This window comes from Hydra vulgaris, chromosome 06 (assembly GCF_038396675.1).
Source record: "Hydra vulgaris chromosome 06, alternate assembly HydraT2T_AEP".
NCBI classification, from domain to species: Eukaryota; Metazoa; Cnidaria; class Hydrozoa; order Anthoathecata; family Hydridae; genus Hydra; species Hydra vulgaris.
In genome coordinates, this window is record NC_088925.1 from 21,895,543 (window position 1) to 21,916,129 (window position 20,587).

General features: G+C 28.3%; 1 protein-coding gene across 3 annotated transcripts in view; it reads left to right on the forward strand.

Moving 5' to 3' along the window:
• Positions 1-20,587, forward strand: part of LOC100214052 (cyclin-dependent kinase 14) — a 47,228-nt gene that overhangs the window by 19,250 nt on the left and 7,391 nt on the right. For all 3 annotated transcript variants that reach the window (XM_065799568.1, XM_065799569.1, XM_065799567.1), the window contains exons 8-10: positions 12,936-13,030; positions 20,240-20,302; positions 20,411-20,472. In XM_065799568.1, coding sequence (XP_065655640.1) covers positions 12,936-13,030; positions 20,240-20,302; positions 20,411-20,472 — 220 coding nt within the window. The remainder of the gene's footprint in view (positions 1-12,935; positions 13,031-20,239; positions 20,303-20,410; positions 20,473-20,587) is intronic.

Below are 20,587 nucleotides of genomic sequence, written 5' to 3' on the forward strand. Positions count from 1 at the left end.
ACAATATAAAAATTCTGAACAATATATTGTCGTTTTTTTAAAGTATTAGTGATGTACCAATGAAAAAGGCCAATTGTGGCTGATAATAGGGTTTATTGTATGTATATAAAGGTAGTATATAAATATTAGGTATGTAATTTGCATATATAAGTTGCGTCTATGCACCAGTAGTGGTTTTGCCTATTAGCTAATGTCAATGCCTTGGCCAATGCCAATTAGTTATTCAGCTGATTATCAGCCAATAATGAAGCTGATTAATTGGCATTGGCTGAGGCATCAACATTTGCTAATAGGCCAAACAATTACTGGTGCATAGGTGCAACTTATAATAACAAATTACATACCTAATATTAATATATTACTTTTATATACATACATTAAACCCTTCTATTAGCTACAATCGACCTTTTTTATCAGTGCATCACTAAATTATTGCTCAAAATGTATTATTATAAAAATTTATTTATTTCTCTTCTTTTTGAATAAAAGTGTCATCAAATATGAAAATTTTGATGACAATGAAATTTTGACAAACTGTTTAAAAAAACTTTTGTAATTAAAACTTGAATATATAAAATGGATACTTGTAAAGTTAAGATAATAGTTTTTTAAAGTTAATGGCCATTTACATGCCTTTCACTTAGGGTTTGGACTGTTGTAATTGTAGTTGTAAAAATTAAATAACACAATAAAGTACAGTAGTATCGTATTGTAATATTTGAAAATAAAAAATTTATTTTAAAGACAATAAAAATGTATTTTATTGTATTTATATTCTTTTTCCACACATTAATTATTATTTAGATGTTCAAACATGTGAATTAATTTTTAACTAATTTTTTTTACTTACAGGCTAATGTTGATATACAATGTTTTGCAAATTTTTTTTTTTTTACATATTTAGATTTACCATCACTTATCTAAGTCTTAACTCTAAATATCTTCAAAATATTGTCTAATGGTAGGCTTACTAGTATAAAAAATAACATTAATAAATTATTTTGTTCAACCCTTTTATTATTCCAGTCGATTTTAATGCAGCAAAAGAGCTTGAAATTTACTAAAAGACTAACTTTTGTTAAAAAGTTTTCAAAAATTGATTCATCAAGATTCTCTCTACACCAGGTATTCAGCTTGTAAGGAAATAATTTTTTTTTCTTTGCTTTGGATGTAGCGAAGAATAAGCTTTGCATCTAATTTTTTTTTTTTTTCAACATCTTTACTTCCAACAAGACTGCAAGCAACAGGTCAGGGTAACAACATCAGTTTTTGCCATGTCTAATAACATCTGTCCAACAACATCTGGAATTTCATTGATGTCTAATAACATCTGTGCAAAAATTAAATGAATATTACAGATGTAGTTACATCTTTTAAATTATCAAAGTGTAATAAAATCTTTGTTACTACGTCTGTGGGTTCATTAGATGTAGTTACATCTTTTAAATTATAAGTGTAATAACATCTGTGCAACAACATCTGTAGATTTTAAGATGATGTTATTTTTAAGATAAATTAACTAATAATGCATTATTTTACCCAGATGTAATTACATAGAGAATTTTTTTCAGATGTAATTACATCTGGAAAAAAATATTAACTAATAATGCATTATTTTTCCAGATGTTATTACATATAGAGATTTTTTTAAATGTAACTACATCTGGAGAAAATTGTTCCAGATGTTATTAGACTTGGAGAAAAATTACCAGATGTAGTTACATGTTATTTGGGGTCGTTGAATTTTCAAATGATATTGGACAGGTGTTATTAGAGTAAAAGAAAAATACAGATGATCTTGGACTACTCCACATATGTTATGGGACAGATGTTCTAATCTTTTACCCAAGCAACTACTATTAGAGTTAGAAGTTACTGGAAGAGAAAAGATGAAGTTTATAGACCAAGATAATGATTAACAGAAGACTTAAAAGATTGCAAATTATATGAATCAGGAAAACAAGAAGAAGGAAGCGAGTTCCAAAGAACTGATGTTCAAGGAAAAAAATCTAGAAGAATAAAGATTTTTGGAGCACTTAGGAACAGTCACAGTAAGAGGATGAGACTTAATTAAATGAAAAATAACTAGAGAATGAGTTTTAGTAGGTGGCACAAGAGGTGCTAGTTCTTTAGATTTATATTTATAGTTCGTTAGATTTATATTTATAGAAAAGAGAAAGAGAAGCAACATTACGGCAATGTGATAATGGTTGGAGGTTGGCTACAAGAGCAGGTCCATTTATGTTTACAATGCATTTGCACCTTGTCTAAAAGAGAAAGGGCCTCATTGGAATATCTGCCCCAGATATAGCAACAGTATTCCATACGAGAACAAATTTAAGATTTAAAGAGGTAAAGAATAGAATCCTGAGTAAGAAAGCTCTTTATTGTGGCAAGCACAATAAAGAGCTGCAACCTTAGCAGATGCTAATTTTCCAATCCAATTTGATATATGGTTTCAAAAAAAGATATTTAGAAAAGTAAGAAGGTTTCCTAAAAAGATCGGAAGACGAAGGGTAGATGACTCATCAAGTATGTTACCGTTCATAAATAAAGGAAGATCTAGATTATTGCAATAAAGATTGACTGAAAAAAATTGAGTTTTATCTGAGTTAAAGTTCACCAGACATTGAGAGCACCATGCTGTAGCAGAAGTGAAGTCCTTTTCAAGCAGAAATGCCCCTTTAAGCAATCAAAGTGCGTTGGCTTCTTATCAAGACAAAAATAAATGGTAGTATCATCACTGAACAATGCACCTTAGGTGTGAGAATTTCTGGGAGATCTTTAATATAAACTAAAAAAAGTATAGGGCCAAGGATAAAACCTTGAGCAACCCATGAAGTTACAAGATATGAAGAAGATTGCTGTCTAAAACTACTTTTATACTACACTTGGTAAGGAAGGTTCAATAATCTTAAAAATATTACCTGATACACCATATGAAGAAAGCTAATGAAAAAGACCAGCATGCCAAACTTTATCAAAAGCTTTAGAAATGTCAAGAGTGATAGGCTTAACCTCTCCACATCTATTTAATGCACAATAAAACCTAATGGTTATTGCCATTAACAAATCATCAGTAGAATAAGAAGACTGAAATCCATATTGATGATTAGAAAGTTATTAGGTTCAAGATAAGAGATTAGGTGTTTGTTATCTAAGACTTAAAAACAGAATTTTTATTTATCCCTACTTTCAGAATTTTTGAAAATAAGAATAACAGATGCTGCTTTCCAGCAGCCTGGAAAACAAAGCTCTGATAGGCACTTGTTTAACTGTTTTGAAAGTATAGACGACAACTCCGGAGAACATTTCTGCAAGACTATGACAGGTTGTTGTCCAGACCACAAGCGTATAGTAGTCTATGCAGGAAATCACTTTAGATAAAGAAGCTGGAGTGTTACGAATTCGAGCAATAGATTAACCTGTTTGTTGGCTATATTAGGTAGAAAGCTACTAATGATGATACTAATGAGAAATTCTTAGCAAACATTTCAGCTTTGTCTTTAGGAGAGGTGACAAAATCTGAACCATACAAGAGAGGTGGAATACTAGATTTGCCCTTATTATAGATAGTGTTAAAATTCTCCAGAATTCATGAGAGTCTAATTTTTGAGATAATATACGAGATTTGTTGACCTGAGAATAGCAGGCTTTGATCAGCAGGAAGACGAAAGGCTTCACCCATGGGCCATCTCAAAGAAAATCACGGAAAGAGTCCCAGTCAGCTTTAAGGTAGTTGTAAGAGGTAAAATAATAGGGGGATTCTGATGATGAAGAAGAATAATATGATTTGAATATGAATATGAGTTTTTAAACCATGATCAGAAGCACCTAAGAGTGAATGTGAAGAAACTGAGGATCAGAAACAAGATATAAGTTGAGTAGAGAAGGTAAATGATTCGAATTGTCTGGAAAGCAAGTTGTAAAGTTGACTATTTGTGTTAGAGATTGAGAAAGGCAAAAGTTGTGGGCCTTAATACCTGCAGAGTCACTGACACTAGAGCCAAGCCATTCAGTGTGATTAGAATTAAAATCACCAACAACAGTGATATTGGCTGCAGGATAAAGAGGGGTTGGTCAATTTGATCAGAAATAACATTAAAAAGAGTGCAGTCTTGAGATGAAGGAGAGCGATATTGAACAAAGAGAAAGGGGATAAAGTGAATTGGTGCTAAATAAAACTGCATAAAAGAATAGTCTGTGGATTTAAACCTGGTTTCCTACAAATGGGTGAATTTTTACAAATGTAAATCCCCCAGGCCAAGCATGTGACTATTTAAAAAATACATGTTTAATAAATGTATTAATACAGATTAAAACGTATTATAGGTGTATTAAACTTGATTCACTAGGATATTTTATTGATTGCACAAATATGCAAAATTACAGCTTATTTTTCTTTTTACAGTAGTAAAAATCTTCAATTTACATCAATGCAAGCAAGGAAAGCAAAATTATATATTCTTGAAGTTATACAAGTAATAAACAAAATATATTCACAAAAAGCTCTTTCTTTTACATGGAACAAATTCTAAAATAATTAATTCTTATATCTCTTCTTAAAATGACTTTTCACAAGCAATGTTTACTATTGAAGGCAACAAGGCAACTTCTTACTTCTGGATGATAATTGGGCTTTTTATACCTTTTATTAATGTATCTGAAAGTTGTGATTGTATTGCTTCTGTTGCCTGTTCTGAGTAAAGCCAAAGAGCTTGGTCGTGTTTGTCTATGAAATTTTTCACATGAAAAAAATACTGCATGGACCTTGGGTATTACAGGCACATTTTGCAATGCCAGAAAAGACACTAAGTGTCAATGAATATAAGTATAAGTAAGACACTAAGTATCAATGAATGGGATGGCTGCATAGCATTAATGTTTCTCTTTAATTGATTGAAGAATGTCAATATTGTGTAGCAGCATTCTGGACTACTTTACTGCAAAATGTCCACCAAGGTAAGGTTGTTGTTTAATGTGTAATGCATCAGTCCAAAGAGTTGCTTGAGGAAAAACTTAAAGTAGCGCAGCAAAAAGATGATTAAAAACTCCAATTAGGAAATGCAATTCTATGGTTGGAAAGAACTTCAAAACCAAAGTGTCTCCAGTTAGTTTAAATATTGGAGAATAAACAATATTTTTGAAGTCAAATAAACTTTTTTGATATCAGAACCTGATGACTTAAAGAGAGAGGCATTTTTTTTCAGAGATTCTCAAGTCCTCAATTTCCATTGATTTTTAAGTTCCTTTAAACCAGATTCACACCTGGTGCAGGAATGTGTTCTTGAGAGTGCTTGAAGCCCACCAATAATATTAGCAAGTTTTAGATCACAGGACAGTACAAATTCCTGGTCTTTCAAGTTAATCAACTCAAATACTTGCAAAACGTTAGTATAATTTTCTTAAAGCTTGGAGAAAGCAATAATGAGTTGTTGTTTGACACCAATGTCCTTAAAAACGTTGCTTGTGCAGTTGAGTTTTGCTGGGGGAATGCTAGGTTCATAAATTTATTCAATATTTCCCAGGCTAATTTATTTAGGAACCCACCACCTCTGTCAATTTCAGCCTTTACAATGTGATTTTTGATGTACTTCTCATGGCTATAATTTCATTTTAAGCTCATGGAGTTCCTTGCAATGTATGACAGTCCTCACACATGATCTTGAATTGATGAACTTATGAAATAATGTACAAGCTGCTTACTGAATTCATCAAATTTTATAGCGTAGTTTTTCTCAACAATTTATTGTGAGGTTAATTCATTAAAAGTAGCTGCTAACCTTTTGATGCTATTGTTTGAAAGCCCTGTGTTTGCTTGAACTTGAGCAAGGTCTTTTACACTTATTGATGAATTTGATGGGAAAAGTTGGTGATGAGGCAATCCTCTGCCAATAATTGAAAAACTGAAAAATCTGAGCATCTTTTTTATACTGTTAAAGAAAGTGTTCTTGATGCTAAACTTATGCAAATTCAATTTTTATTTGACCATTATTTCTCAGTTTTCCAATTGAACATATCAAGCAGTCACCATTATCTTGAGTTTCTGGTCATTCTGGTCAAATTTTTATAGTCTCAAACTTATACAATAATGAGAGTGTGATATCCTCTCTACTTTTCTTCCTTCACAAACAAGAGAAGGAAGAAAACATTTTCCACTAATTCCAAGTGGAACTTTGTGATCATTAAAGTAGATTTTCTCTTTCAGTATAATCTGACATCTTTCTTTTAGATTTGATGTGTGCTCTTATAGACATTTACTGAAACAAAGAAAACAAACAGTTTTCCCGCATTCTTGGTGGTTTTTAGCAGTACTTCGCATTTTCAGTAAAATTAGCTCTCAATGGTAAAGTAAAAACGACATGAATTTTCCCAGAATTCTAAAGTATAAATTTTTTCCAAAAAGTGAAATAAAACATTTGTGTTAGCAAGAAGCTAGGCTTACTTCACACAGAATTTGTGGTGGCTTTCCAAATTTCTTGCACAGCTGAAAGTTGGAAAAATACTGTTATCACAATAAGGAATGCTGTTATTACAATAATGCTTATCACAAAAATGCTGTTATCACAATAAGGAATGCTGTTATCACAATTTTGGAATCAGAGGTTTGGTAATAAAGAGATTTGATTAGTAGATGAAAAAAATGTGCTTGGTAAAAATTTTTTTGCTTTAATGAAGTTTAAGTTGAGCTAAAATGATTTTAAATATTGATATATTTAATTAAAAAAATTTTTGCAATGCCATCTTTACCACTAACATTTTTATACAAATTAAAGATTGCGCAAAATGAACACTCGGCTACCATTAATGTCCACTTATTGTGTAGAAAAAAAAGTTGGAGTACTTCTAAACATATCCAGGTTAATTAACCGAAGTAAATACAAAGTATCAACAACAAAAAAACACTTCTGAAAAATTGGATAGGCTTTTTGATATCAGTTCCTGCACATGTGATCTTAAAGTTGTTCCTTGTAATGATAAAAAATATCAAATGTAGTCAAAATAATTGTCCTGATACTCATATTTTATGCACATGTAGCCTAGATAAAAAAGTATTTATCTATTATTAAAAAATTTTATTTTTTAATAATAGATAAATAAAATAAAAGTTTTTTTAAATAAAATGAACATTAGTATATTACTAGTGTGATAAAGTTTAATACTATGAATTTCATATGCACTTGCTCAATATTATCAAATAATATTTAGATTCCTGTAGAAGAAAGGTTATATTTAAAAGACCAGAAAGATAAGTCAAGTCCAAAAGGATCATTTCAACTTGGCTCAGTTGATCGTGAATGGTCTAGAAAAGAATCTTTAAAGAAACATAAAACTAAATATAAAAATGTGGAACAATCATTACAACAAGAAATATTTAATTTACTTCCAGAAATAGTATTATCAGAATCTGATTCAGAATTTGTTATTTCTAGCTCTAGTGAGGTAATTAACTAATAAATTGAAATTCGGTTCATTATTTTACATTTTTTAAATTTACCTTCTTTTTTTAACATATCACCTTTTTATATTAAAATTTTTTGTTAATGAACTTTAAAACTTTTCTTTTAGATATGGGAGCCTGCAAGAAATCCATCAGGAATTTACAATCTTTGGAAGTTTCCAAAGTTTGCTATTGAGTTGATCAGAAATGATATAGGAAGTTCGATTGGAGCTGCATTAGGGAATGCTCTTATGCTCAATCTATCAGGGTTGTTTAATGATCCAGCAATTATATCAACTTTAGTTTTAGACAAATCCAAAATAGACAGACAAAAAAAGTCAATTAAAGTATTTTCAGACTTAAAATCCATTGAAAATAACATTGATAATAAAACTTTAGTTATAAGAGAAATAAAAAAAGAAGATAGTGAGGTTGTGTTAAAGAGATAAACAGAGAAAGAACATCACATGACTGTGACTAAAGAACTTCTCCCTAACCTTTACAGTGAAGAGTATCTTACTCACAAAGTTTTACCTCTTGTTGGAACAACAGGAAAAAAGCAACCTCAGTGCCTATACAAAGTTCTTGAAGAGTATGATTCTTTAAACACTCTAAAAGCAGTTTTGATAGACAATACTTCAGCAAACACAGGTCATAAAGCAGGAATGGTTGTGGAGTTAGAGAAAAAACTTGGATGAAAACTTCAGACTATAGGCTGCAATCTTTATCATAATGAGCTTCCCTATAGATCTTTGTTTAAAAAAATTGATGGAGCAACTAATTCACCAAACCATTTTGCTTGGCCAATAGGTAAAATGGCAATTATCAATAATGAACTTAATTTAGTTGTTAATTTTGGTGTTATTAAGTCTCCAATTATTGTTTTAGAAAAAGAAATTTAGATGATTTAAGTAGTGACCAGAGGCTTTTATATGAATGTTGCATTGCAATTGTCACTGGAAATATGAGTGTTAAATATTCAAGTTGGAAAATTGGTCCCCTTAATCATTCTCATTGGTTAACATTGGTAATACGGTTGATGTCTTTATATGTCCGAGTACTAGTTCCTGATTCTGAATTAATTATTTTGGTAACCTGTATTGTCCAAGTCTATGTTCCTACATGGTTCCTCCATAAAAAGAACAATAAGTTACGCAAAGCTCCGTCAATTATATATTTTATGATTAACCAAATCAAGCTCCAAGGAAAAGAGGTGCAAGATATTTGCTTAGCAAACTTAAGGTTCAATACCTTTTGCCTACTTCCCGAGAATATTTTGTACTTAATTCAGAGGAAATATATGTAAGATCGATAGCAATGCAGAGATTACTTGATATTCGAAATCGTAAAAAAGATGGCCAAGTTATAAACAGAATCAATAAAGTTCCTGAAATTAACATTGGTGCTCATATATGGTATGAGCTCATAAACATTTTTGATGAAGACATAGATGAACCAGCAACAACTCAAGATATTACGGATGAAGAGATAGTATAAAAGTTATTGTCTGCAGAAAAATTGACCTCCCAGATCTTCCTTCACATTCACAGAGTGTTGAGAGATCTGTACAACTTGTTTCCATGGCTTCTAATACTGTTTTTGGAAAGGAAGCATGTCATAAGGATATTTTAGCAAAAATTCTAAGTAGAAAGCATAGAAAAAGTTTTATGTCTAAATGTTATTACAGTGAGACACATTATGATATTTTTTTGTTAATTTAAAAACTAATTTATTGCTACTTGTACATGTAAAAATAACGTTTAATAAAAATGTATAATAATTTTTGAGTTAGTCATTACCTCGCATGGTTGAGCATTGTTAAAATATTTTCTTAATAAATAAAAAGATCTTATTTTTAATGCAATTTTTTTTGTGGAATCTTTTATTTATATAATTTCAACTTTTGACTTTCAAAGGTTTTTAATAAGCGTTATTAAAATTTAACTTGTTTGGTAAATTTAACTTTTTTAGTTTTCTATTTTTCAAATATTCTATTATATAACCCAGACGTCGGCAACCTTTTTTAAGTAGAGAGGTTTTTCATTAAATAATTAAAATAAATCTTCATTAAATAGTTTTAAAAAAATAAGGCGCAGGATTACAGTTTTAGACCCCTGATATAACCATTAAACAAATTTTCTATATTTTAAATTTGCGTTTTTTTATAAAATCAGGAGCAGAATTTACAAAAGAATTTTATTAAAGTATGAATATCTAACTTAGAAAAAAATATATATATTTTTCATTTAGAGTACTTTATTTTGTTTTTCTTTATTTCTAAGTAACTGTCAGTTCTTTTGCTTTTTATTTATTTTATATATAAATTAGTTGGGTCCTGAATTTATAATACAATGCCACAGTAAATATTGCGCGGAAAGCCTTACGACCCAACTTCAAAGCTAAAATCGCTCATGAAGAAACTATTTTAATTTCATAAAATTTTCCAAGATGTGTTTTTGGACTGTTTAGAAAATATCTTCATAATGCCAAACACTTTAATCCAAAAAAGTTGCAATTCAACCTGTCCTGTTATCACAAGTGCTTCAATTTCTAAAAGGTATTTTGCAAGTTGGAGAAATGGATAAGTATTAAAAAATTAATACCTCCTATTGAAGTTGAAACCAAGAACTCATTTTTCTCTACAAAAGTAACTTGTTAAGCTTTCATTTCTTTCTTCTGCTGCAAAACTTCTTTATACACAATTTTGTGTTTTTGTTAGAGGTTTAACTTCATCCAAGTTGCCAAGTTGAAGCATTTAGTCTAGCAATTCTGTTAGAGACCTTTGTCTTATGGAACATTTTTAGATGTTGGTTCAACATCTTCAAAGTTCTACCAGAGCTTTAGCCTTTTGCGACCAGATGGGAGTCTAGTCTCTGCAATCTAGTCTTTACTTAAACTTTAAGTAAAAAAAGTTTAAGATTGTAACAAAGATGAGCTTTAACCAGCCATGTATGGAAAAAAAAAATTTAATTACTGTTTTGAGATCTATGTAGATTACTCTAGGTTTTAAACTTTCCACTTTTTAAACTTCAGAAAACCAATCAAAATCACTATTCATCTATTCAAATCAAGAGAAAAAATAAATTAAAAAACTATAACCGTCATTTTGTCATTCAACTTTTGATCCCAAAGTATAAATATTATATTATATTCAAAGACTTAAAGATCTAAAATTTAGCATAAAAATTTAAAAAATTTTTTAATTCTTATGTCAACAAACTGTGAGAGTTTATAGTGGAAAAAATTGAGGCAATTTTATGTGCTCTCGTAAAGTTTGTGCTTTAAACTTTTGAAAACTAGGGCTCAAGGCTTGACACTGTAAAGAAACATATCCTTTACATGCTAAAAACAAATAATAACAAAAAACCTTTTTACTGTTTTTGATTGTGAATCTTTCCAAAACTGAGATTTACTTTTGAATTAGGCTACTCGGGGAGTATAACTTATGACATTTAATGTTGTCTTGAAACAAAATAATTTTTTTTTTATATAATAAAAGTGTATCATTATAAAACAATAAAAAAAACCAATTTAGTATATTAGCTGGAAAAGAGTTTGCTGACTAAAATTAAAGATTTTTAGTTTTGTAAATGTTAATTTTTTAAATACTATGCAATATAACGTTATACTATACTAAATAAGATAGCTTTCAGTATAAAATTTGTTTTGAATTGGGTAAAATACAGACTCTTATAATGAATCAACAAAATATCTTATTTGATATATTATGGTTTTGTCTAGCAATATTTTATATAAATTGCAAATGTAATTCATGAAATTCTATACAGGTTTTTTGTATTCTCTTTACAAATTGCTAGACTATCTGTTTACAAAACATATAAACTTTACTTATAAATAGTTTTATTAAAAATTCAGGATAATTTTGTAACAATAAGGTTTTAATTTTCCAGTCCTTGTGGTATTTTATTGATACAATTACATACCAACTGTTTGCAAATACTTTTTTGATAATTATTCTATACCAAATAAAAAGTGTGTAGTTTTTTTTTTATTTAATTATTTTGTTTGCAGATTAAGCATATCTGAATATAAGCGCTGCTCTACATGCTGCAGATAGACAGTACCAACTTTCATGCAACACAAGCTTTATGACCGCTTAAAAAGTTAAAAGTGCACAGAACAAATGGGTTGTTAGTGTTTCAATAAAAGAGGATGAAGGTTTTACTGTGGTTATCTTTACTATGAGCAATCCTAGTTATATACAATAACAATAAATTGTTTTGTATTATAAAGATGAATTACAATACAATATTGTTATTGTAGTGTGTTATTATAATACTTTTTTATTCAGATATTGTTACTGTATTATGAAGATAAATTGCAGTACAATGTTTATTGTTATTGTATTACAGTGTTAAAAAGATTGTAAATTACAGGTATTGTTATTGTTTCTCAAAAAGTTAATACAATCACAATAGTTATTGTTTTCATTACAGTTACAACAGTCTGAACCCTAGTTTCACTTGTGTTTTTCTCTGTTTTATGTTTTTGTTTCAAACTGTTACTTTACTATTGAGTTAACTTTATTCAGGTGTATGTTTGGTTTTTTGTAGTCTTTATTTCAGATATACTCAAACCAATTTGTTTAATTAAGTTTGAGACATAGTTACATTTGTACCAGTTATAAACAAACTATAAAGTATGATAAACTCAGAGCTGTCATGTTTTCAAAATTGGTATAAATACTTTATTGTATTGTACAACCAGAAGGTGTTTGGCCACTAAATATCTTTACCATTAAAAAAAAGGTCCTTAAAATTAGACTGAGTGAATATATTTGAAATATTATTATTAATAAAATCATCATAAATATATTTTAACAATAAGTATTCACATTTTGAATGTTCTTGGTTATACTCCCAGACAACATTATTAGCTTTTTCAATTGACACTTTGTTATGGATCATATTAAAAGGATGGTTGATTAGTCTGTTCATTTAAAATGAAATAATACTTGCTAATGTTCCATCCAGTTGGGTTTAAGTTCAAGCCCAATTTAGTTGGGTTTAAGTTTGCTAAGAAAGAGGGAATTTTTTTGTATATGCGGCCATGCTCTAAGTTTCTGTAAGTAATCTTATCCCTTGTATTTTTGATATGTTGTTTAATACTAGATTATAGAAAGTGTGTGCATCGATTGCTGATTGTTTTGAATTAATACTTAATAATAATAAAAAGTTGATTAAAACTGCTTGTAATCAAGAGTGAAAACCTTATATATTAAAATATTATGATTTTCTAGTTATATTACCCTTTGATTAAAAACAACACTAATATTAGGCGGTGTTAAATGTTTCCCTTTTTTTAAAAAATAAAAGTAAAAAACAGCACATGTAAACAGTTTGTAGCAAGTTTATGTTTATAGCATTAAAAGAATTTTAAAATGTGGAACAAACAAAGAAAATATGTGCTGTAAATTAAAGTTTGATTTTTATTTTTATGTTTTTTGTGCTTATGTTTTAAAATTTATATTCAGCATCATTGTTAAAAGAGCTTAAACACGCTAATATTGTGACCTTGCATGACATTATACCTACAAAGGAGCATCTTGTACTAGTATTTGAATACTTGGTATGTTGCTGAATTCAAGTTATCTATAATGACTGTTTAAAATTTGTTATTAATTTTAATAAATTATTATTGTTATTAACTTTAATAAATTTATAAAATCTAGTATTAACTGTTATTGTTATTAATTATAGTGTATTCTTTTTATTTAAATTTTATATATATCAGGGCTCAGTTTAATGGTTGGACATTGGACATTGTCTGGCTAAAACCTCAGATTGTCTGATCAATTTACAAAGTAATCAGACATTTTTACCGACGGGAATTGAATTCTACAAAATAAATACAACTTTCTACAAAATAAATACAACTTGATATAATACAACTGTTTAGATGTTTTGATAATTTAAATGTTCCAGAAATGCGTTAAAAAAAGAAACATTAGGCTAAACTTAAACTAGGTACAAAATTGAAAAAACTAAAGAATAAAAAACTACAAAAAAATCTAAAAAATAAGCAAAACAATTCTTAAAAAAAACATACCTTCTAAAAAGAAAGTTAAATATAACATTTAATTTACACATAATGCGTTTATTTTAAACAATCATTATAATTAATTTTTGGTTTTTTTTAAAGCTTTGGCATAAAATAAAAACTTTAAAAAAGATCAACGATTATTTAAAAAGTTATTTGTAACGAAAAATTATTTTACTGCATTTTAAATTGTAAAAACATAAAAATAGCCATGATCATATTGTCAAAAAAAGAATTAAGCGTTGTCAGCGTGCGAACGCACGCCATTCCTGTCTAAGCCTGATATATATATATATATATATATATATATATATATATATATATATATATATATATATATATATATATATATATATCAGGCTAGGACTATTTTATTTTAAAAAATCTGCGAATGAATATTCTAAATAATGAAGAAAGAAACTATAATTTCACTAGATTAGGTTCCATAAAACCTTAAAAGTTATATTTTCAAAATTTGATCAAACAATGTCCAACCCAAACAAGTTTTGATCGGACATTTTCTCAGGGACTTTATAAAAAATTTAAATTGAGCCCTGATATATGTATATAAATTTATTTATTAAATTGCTCAAGTTTTCTTTTAAAATTTTAAGAATAAATGCAAACTACAATTCTGGTTCAAGTCAAGTCTCTATTTGATGAATTTCTTATTTATAAAATGGAAACTTGAAAATTATAAAAAGGAAGCTTCTTTCTTGGAGTTCGCTTCTTTCTTATTGTAAAATATGGTTTCTCAAACGGGATCCTGTTTTCCCGGGATCTGGGTGGTGAAAAAATCCTGGATTTCAATAAAATTTGGCGGGAATCCCAGTAATTTTTTTTAACTTTTTTTTTTTACAATTGTCAAAGGTATTAAAAATATAATCACTTCAAATTTAAGTGCTATTTACTTCTTTTTACCTCTTTTAACATAAATTTGTTAAAAATTAAGAAAATAGAGTATAGATGGCATTTAAATCACCAATACTTTGTAGTTTGGGTTTTTGTCCCAAATAGATTAAATATTATTATTAAATTTGATTTATAAACTGATTTGATTTATTTATTTAGATTTTATATTTTGTAAGTTACAATATTTAAAGAAATATTAATAAATAAATCAAATCAATTTATAAATCAAATTCAATAATATTATTTGATATATCTGGGATACAAACCAAAACTGCAAAACGGCAATATATTGGTGAGCAATCTAATAAAAAATCACAATTACAAGAAATTACAACAAACAAAAGGGAGTTTACAACTTGTAACTTTTTCGTACAACTTCAGTGGATTCAGAGCCAAACAACGATTTATTCAGTTTAAGAGACACTGATAAATTATTAGACAATGTTAGCATTGCATAAACAATTCAAAAGGTCCAGAGAATTGCACTACTATTTCGTAAATCACCACTCAAAAATGAAATTTTGTAATTTGTATATAGATGTAAAGACAAGGTGAAATAGACTTCTTGCAATATTGGAGCAATTTATTGCATTAACAATATGTATATTAAAAACATTGATGGATTTTAAACACAACAATATTAACAATATTTTGGAGGAGAAATATTTAGTTGTGCAGAATGTAGTAACAGCGCTACAATCAATAACTACCCAGATATCGTCTGGCAAAATCCAAAACAGCCTATTACAAATTCCTATAAATCAATTAAATTTACTGAAAATATTCGCGATTCTTTTTTAACCCAACATATTTCAAAAGCAACACGCATCAGACAAAATCAAAGTCCTTCTACAATTGACCTCTTATTTACTTCTGATGAAAACATGATTTCCTTTTTAACTCATCTAGCACCCATTGGCATACTGTATCGATTGAATCTATTATAAATATACCACAATACCATACTAAGCATTTATACACAAAAGGGAACTATGACAAAATTAATGAAGACCTTACAAATATTACACTCTGTCCAACATCCAACTCAGACCAACTATGGAGTATCTTTTTCAATAAACTTAAAACTACTATCAACAATAATATCCCAAAATCTAACTTTAATAATATAAAACGCTTAAAATGGATTGACTTTCAAATAATCAATGAACTTAAATTTAAACAAGAGAAATATCGTCAATATATATTGAACAGAAATGAAGAAACATATAATGAGTAACGCATTTCACGAAACAAAGCAAAAGCAGCGTGCAGAAAAGCAATTATTGAATTAAAAAAAAAACTGGCGAGAGACATAGACCAAAATCCAAAAGCATTTTACTCGTATGTCAAATCAAAAAGAAAAAACAAAGAAGCATTCCCTGACATCCAGTACAATAATATTGTTGCAACTACTGATCTAGATAAAGCTCATCTATTCAATATTTTTTTGCTGATACTTTTTCAAACAAAAAAATAACAGCAACACCACCATTTAACCTAACATATAAAAATGTAAATCCACTAACAAACAATATTGATCTAAGTCCGGAAAATATCGAAACATACCTCAAAAGTCTAAACTCATCTAAATTACCAGGCCCTGATGCATTACACCCAATAATATTTAAGAAAACTTGCTTTCAAATGTCTAAACATCTATCTACTATTTTTAACAAAGTACTTGAGAGTGGATCAATACCCCAAATATGGAAAGACGCAACAATTACACCCATATTCAAAAAAGGAGACAGATCAAAAGCACTTAATTATAGACCTATCAGTATAACTTGTACTTTAATAAAAATCTTTGAAAAAATTATAAAAAATCATATTATGACACACCTGATTAAAAATAACTTATTAAGTCCACACCAATATGGATTTCGTCCAGATCATTCCTGCTTAACTAACCTTTTAACTGTAACTAATTATTGGACGTCATAACTTGATAATAATATTCCCATCGACAACATTTATCTTGATTTTGAAAAAGCCTTTGACAAAGTTCCACATAAATTTCTTATTTCTAAACTTGAAGCTTATGGTATAAATGGATCAATACTATATTGGATTAAAAACTTTTTGAAAAACTGTAGACAAAGAGTTGTTGTTAATGGAAATTATTCAAACTGGGTAACCATTAAAAGTGGAGTTCCCCAAGGCTCCGTCCTTTCAGCTTTACTTTTTATTATATATGTCAACGATATCCCTGAAGTAATCAAATCAAAAGCTGCTCTTTTTGCTGCAATACCAAAATCTTCCGTTCTATTGAAAATACTCAATCTGCGCAAGAATTACAAAATGACATCGACGCTCTTGTTACATGGTCTCAAAAATGGGGAATGAAATTTAACATTGATAAATGTTCTGTAATGCACTTAGGAAACAACAACAAATCCCATACTTATAATATGCATGATCCAGAAAAAAATATTAAACATTAAAACCACAAATTGCAAACGAGATTTAGGTGTTCACATAGATTCGAACTTATTATTTTCCAAACACACAACTATTCAAGTCAACAAAGCCACACAAATAATAGGAATAATAAAAAGAACATTTACATCATATCCAGACTTATTATCCTTCAAAAAACTATTTTCAGCACTAGTCCGCCCTCACCTAGAATACTGTGGATTAATCTGTAACCCTGGACTTCTCAAAGACAAACGGCAACTAGAAAATGTGTTAAGAAGAGCTTCGAAACGAATCAATGGATTACAGGATCTACCGTATGAACAAATATTGTTGGCATTAAATATGACAACTGTAAAATACAGGCTACTTCGTGCAGACCTAACCAACGTCTACAAATGGTGCAAAAACAACAATAGTGACAGAAGTCTTTTTGAAATAGATAGTAAATTTATTACTCGTGGTCATATATATAAACTAAAAAAACAATCTTCGCGATTAAATTTACGTATGAATTTTTTTTCTCTAAGAATAATAAATAAATGGAACTCTCTTCCTAATCCCATTGTATCAGCGTTATCTCTAAAAATGTTTAAACTGCTTCTAGATAATCATCTAAAAAATGAATGGCTTCTCTACGACTAATCCACATTTTATTTTCTATTAGTTATACAAACTCTGTAATTGTCAAGTATTATATTATTAGGTTGACAGGCAGTTTATGCCTACACAATTTATTGTAAAACCTTAATTAAAAAAAAAATAATAATAAAACTTGGAATTGAAAGATGTGGCCAGCGCAACGCATTCTTTCTTGATGCAGAGGGTGTATTTTTGTTTATATTAGATGTTTTGCGAATTTACTTTTTGCTGTGTGCAACAGAATTGTTGCAAGATGAAATAAAAATTTAGTTGACTTACTAAACTATTTAAATAATCCATTAAATTATAAACAGCGAAAAAGCATTAAAATATTTTAGACAAATTATATAATGCTCTATTAACTATTCCACCGATATTAATCGAGTTAGAAAGAGCTTTTTCTGTGGCAGTTCTTTTTATTATGAAATAGAATTGTTAATTATGCTTTATTTTACTTGTAAGTAAGTGATTTCTTTTTTTTTTACTCTGTTTAAAAAACCTAATAGAATTTCTAAAAAATCTAATAGAATTTCTCGTTTTTAACTTGATTATGTAATAGAATTGTTAGTTATGCTTTATTTTCTTGTAAGTGATTTCTTTTTTTTTTTTATTCTGTTTAAAAAATAGAATTTCTTGTTATTGACTTGAGCATAACTGTTTTGTAATAAAATATGAGTATATTTTCCAAATTCTATTTTTTTAAGCAATCTTTAACGTGAATAAAATTGTTGAAATTATATTTAGTTCTACTGGTTAATAAAAAAATAAATAAAAATTTTAGAACTTCTTCCTTAACCACTTTTAAATATTTGAGTTTTCTTGAATTTTTTGGTATAAGTTTATAATTTAAATCTTGAATTTAGATCTCAAAACTTTTTCTGTGAAACTTTAATGTATATAAAAAATTATTTGTGCTCGGGTTGTAGTTAGCATATGGACAAAATGTGGTTCATTCTTCAATTTCTTGCAGTCTTTTAAACGATTTTCAAATAAGTATGTTGTCTGTAGGCATAAAATTTGAAATAAATGTAACTTTCTTAAATTTTAAAAACATTCTACTCCTGCATGCCAAATACAAGGGAAGGGGGTGGGATTTTAGTCCAGATCTAATAAACAAAGGGTCTTAATAAAATAGAGGGTTGGAAAGTTTTTACAGAAGACACACAAAATAATTTTATTCTAGTGTGGCTTGCGATCAAATTAAATAGGCTTTTTTAAACAGCTGTTTTATCTTAATTTTATTAGGATTTAATGTGTTTATATAAGTTTTATAGTATAGTGAGGAATTTACGATTATAAAAGTGTGATTATACTGAAAGTTTTTATTATGGATGTAATGAACTGTAAATTGAAGCAATCAGGAAAACATGAAAATGGAAGAGAGTTCCCAAACATCGATGTACAAGGAAAGAAACTAGATGAATAAAAGTTTTTAGAGCATGAAGGATAGATACTGTAAAAAGATGTGACTTTGATGAATGACAAGTCAAGCGAGAATGAGTTTGGGTTGATGGAAGTACTGCAAGTATGATAACAAGAGAATGTCATAAAATTAACAAAGTTCAGTTTGTTTTTTTAATACAATTATAAATACCAAATAAATAAATAAAAAGATTGATTTTTTTTAGAACTGATTAAAATAGTTAATACTAAAGGTTGCTGAAAAGTTGAAAAGTTTATTTGAGAAGTTTAATGTACTTGAAAACTTTAATTACAATAATGTATTGAAAAGTATTTATTTAATTTAAAAATCAGCAAATTGAAAAAAATTAAATTAAGAGAAATGTCTGAATGTTAAGGCTGACTTATTTGTGTAAATCTATTTTCAACAGACATAAATGTCTGAACAGTTTTCAATAACATGAAGGTTTTACATTTGATAAGTTGATTTCAATTACCTATTGATTTAAATGATTAACATATTTTATTTTTATGTTTACTAAAAATAAATTTTTATGATATAAAATGTCTTGATTATTTGAAAACATGTCTTGATTATTTAAAACAAGTGTCTTTGTTTATGGTTAATACTTAATATATGGTTCTTGAACTAAAATGTATGATCATCCCTGTGGCAACCCTCGGAATTAGGGTCAGCATTGGCAATGCCGACCTAACTGCCGACCTGAAAGTGTTTAAGTTCGGTAAAAAATTGCCGACCTCCTTTCTATGTTTTATGGTCACACCTTTGTATCAAATAATTATTGCTGACCTGATGCCGACCTCAAAAAGATTGAGGTCTGCAAATTATTGCCGACCTCATTTTTCCTAATTCCAAGGGTTGCTGTGGTAAAATAATATTTTTTATAATCTTAAAATTACAATCATAAATATAAGCATATATCTTAAGAGTATATATATATATATATATATATATATATATATATATATATATGCAGCATTTTTTGATGTTCGAGCTAACTTTAAAACATGGAGTTAACTCCAAAAATTTATATGTTCATACTTAAGTCAAATAAAAAATTTTTACTATAAAGTTTAAACTCTCCTCAACTTGAGGGCTTGTAAATTTTATAAGGTCATATTTTTTTAAACACTAAAAAATTATTGTGTGAAGTTTAAAATTTGGCTATAAATTTAGTTGAGAATAGTAAAAAAATTATTTTATCAACTTGTTTTCATGTTTGTGGCGGTTTTGGTCAAAATTTAAAGGCTTTTTCTTATGAAAGTTGGGCGGTTTTATGTTGGCATTTAACAACTTAATGAAAATCAAGATAATATTGTTTTTACTTATTGTATTCTTTTTAGCACACTGATCTAAGCATATATTTAGAAGAAAGACCATTTGGACTTCACCCTACTAATGTTAAGGTTACTTAAAGAAAATTATTAGGAGCTTTATCTTTTTTTCTACTAAGCATTCTATATTTGTATTTTTAACATTTATTTGAAGTTGTTTTAACTTCTCTGCATGTTCAGCTTTTACTATTTCAACTTTTGAGAGGTGTTCAATATATTCACAAGAAAAAAATTCTTCATAGGTTTGTTCATTTTTATTATTTGAAATAAATTTTTCCTCAACATAATGATTCTTTGCTGTCATTATTTATATTTTAATTGTTTTTATTTTAAATTACCTTTTTTCTTTAAATACAA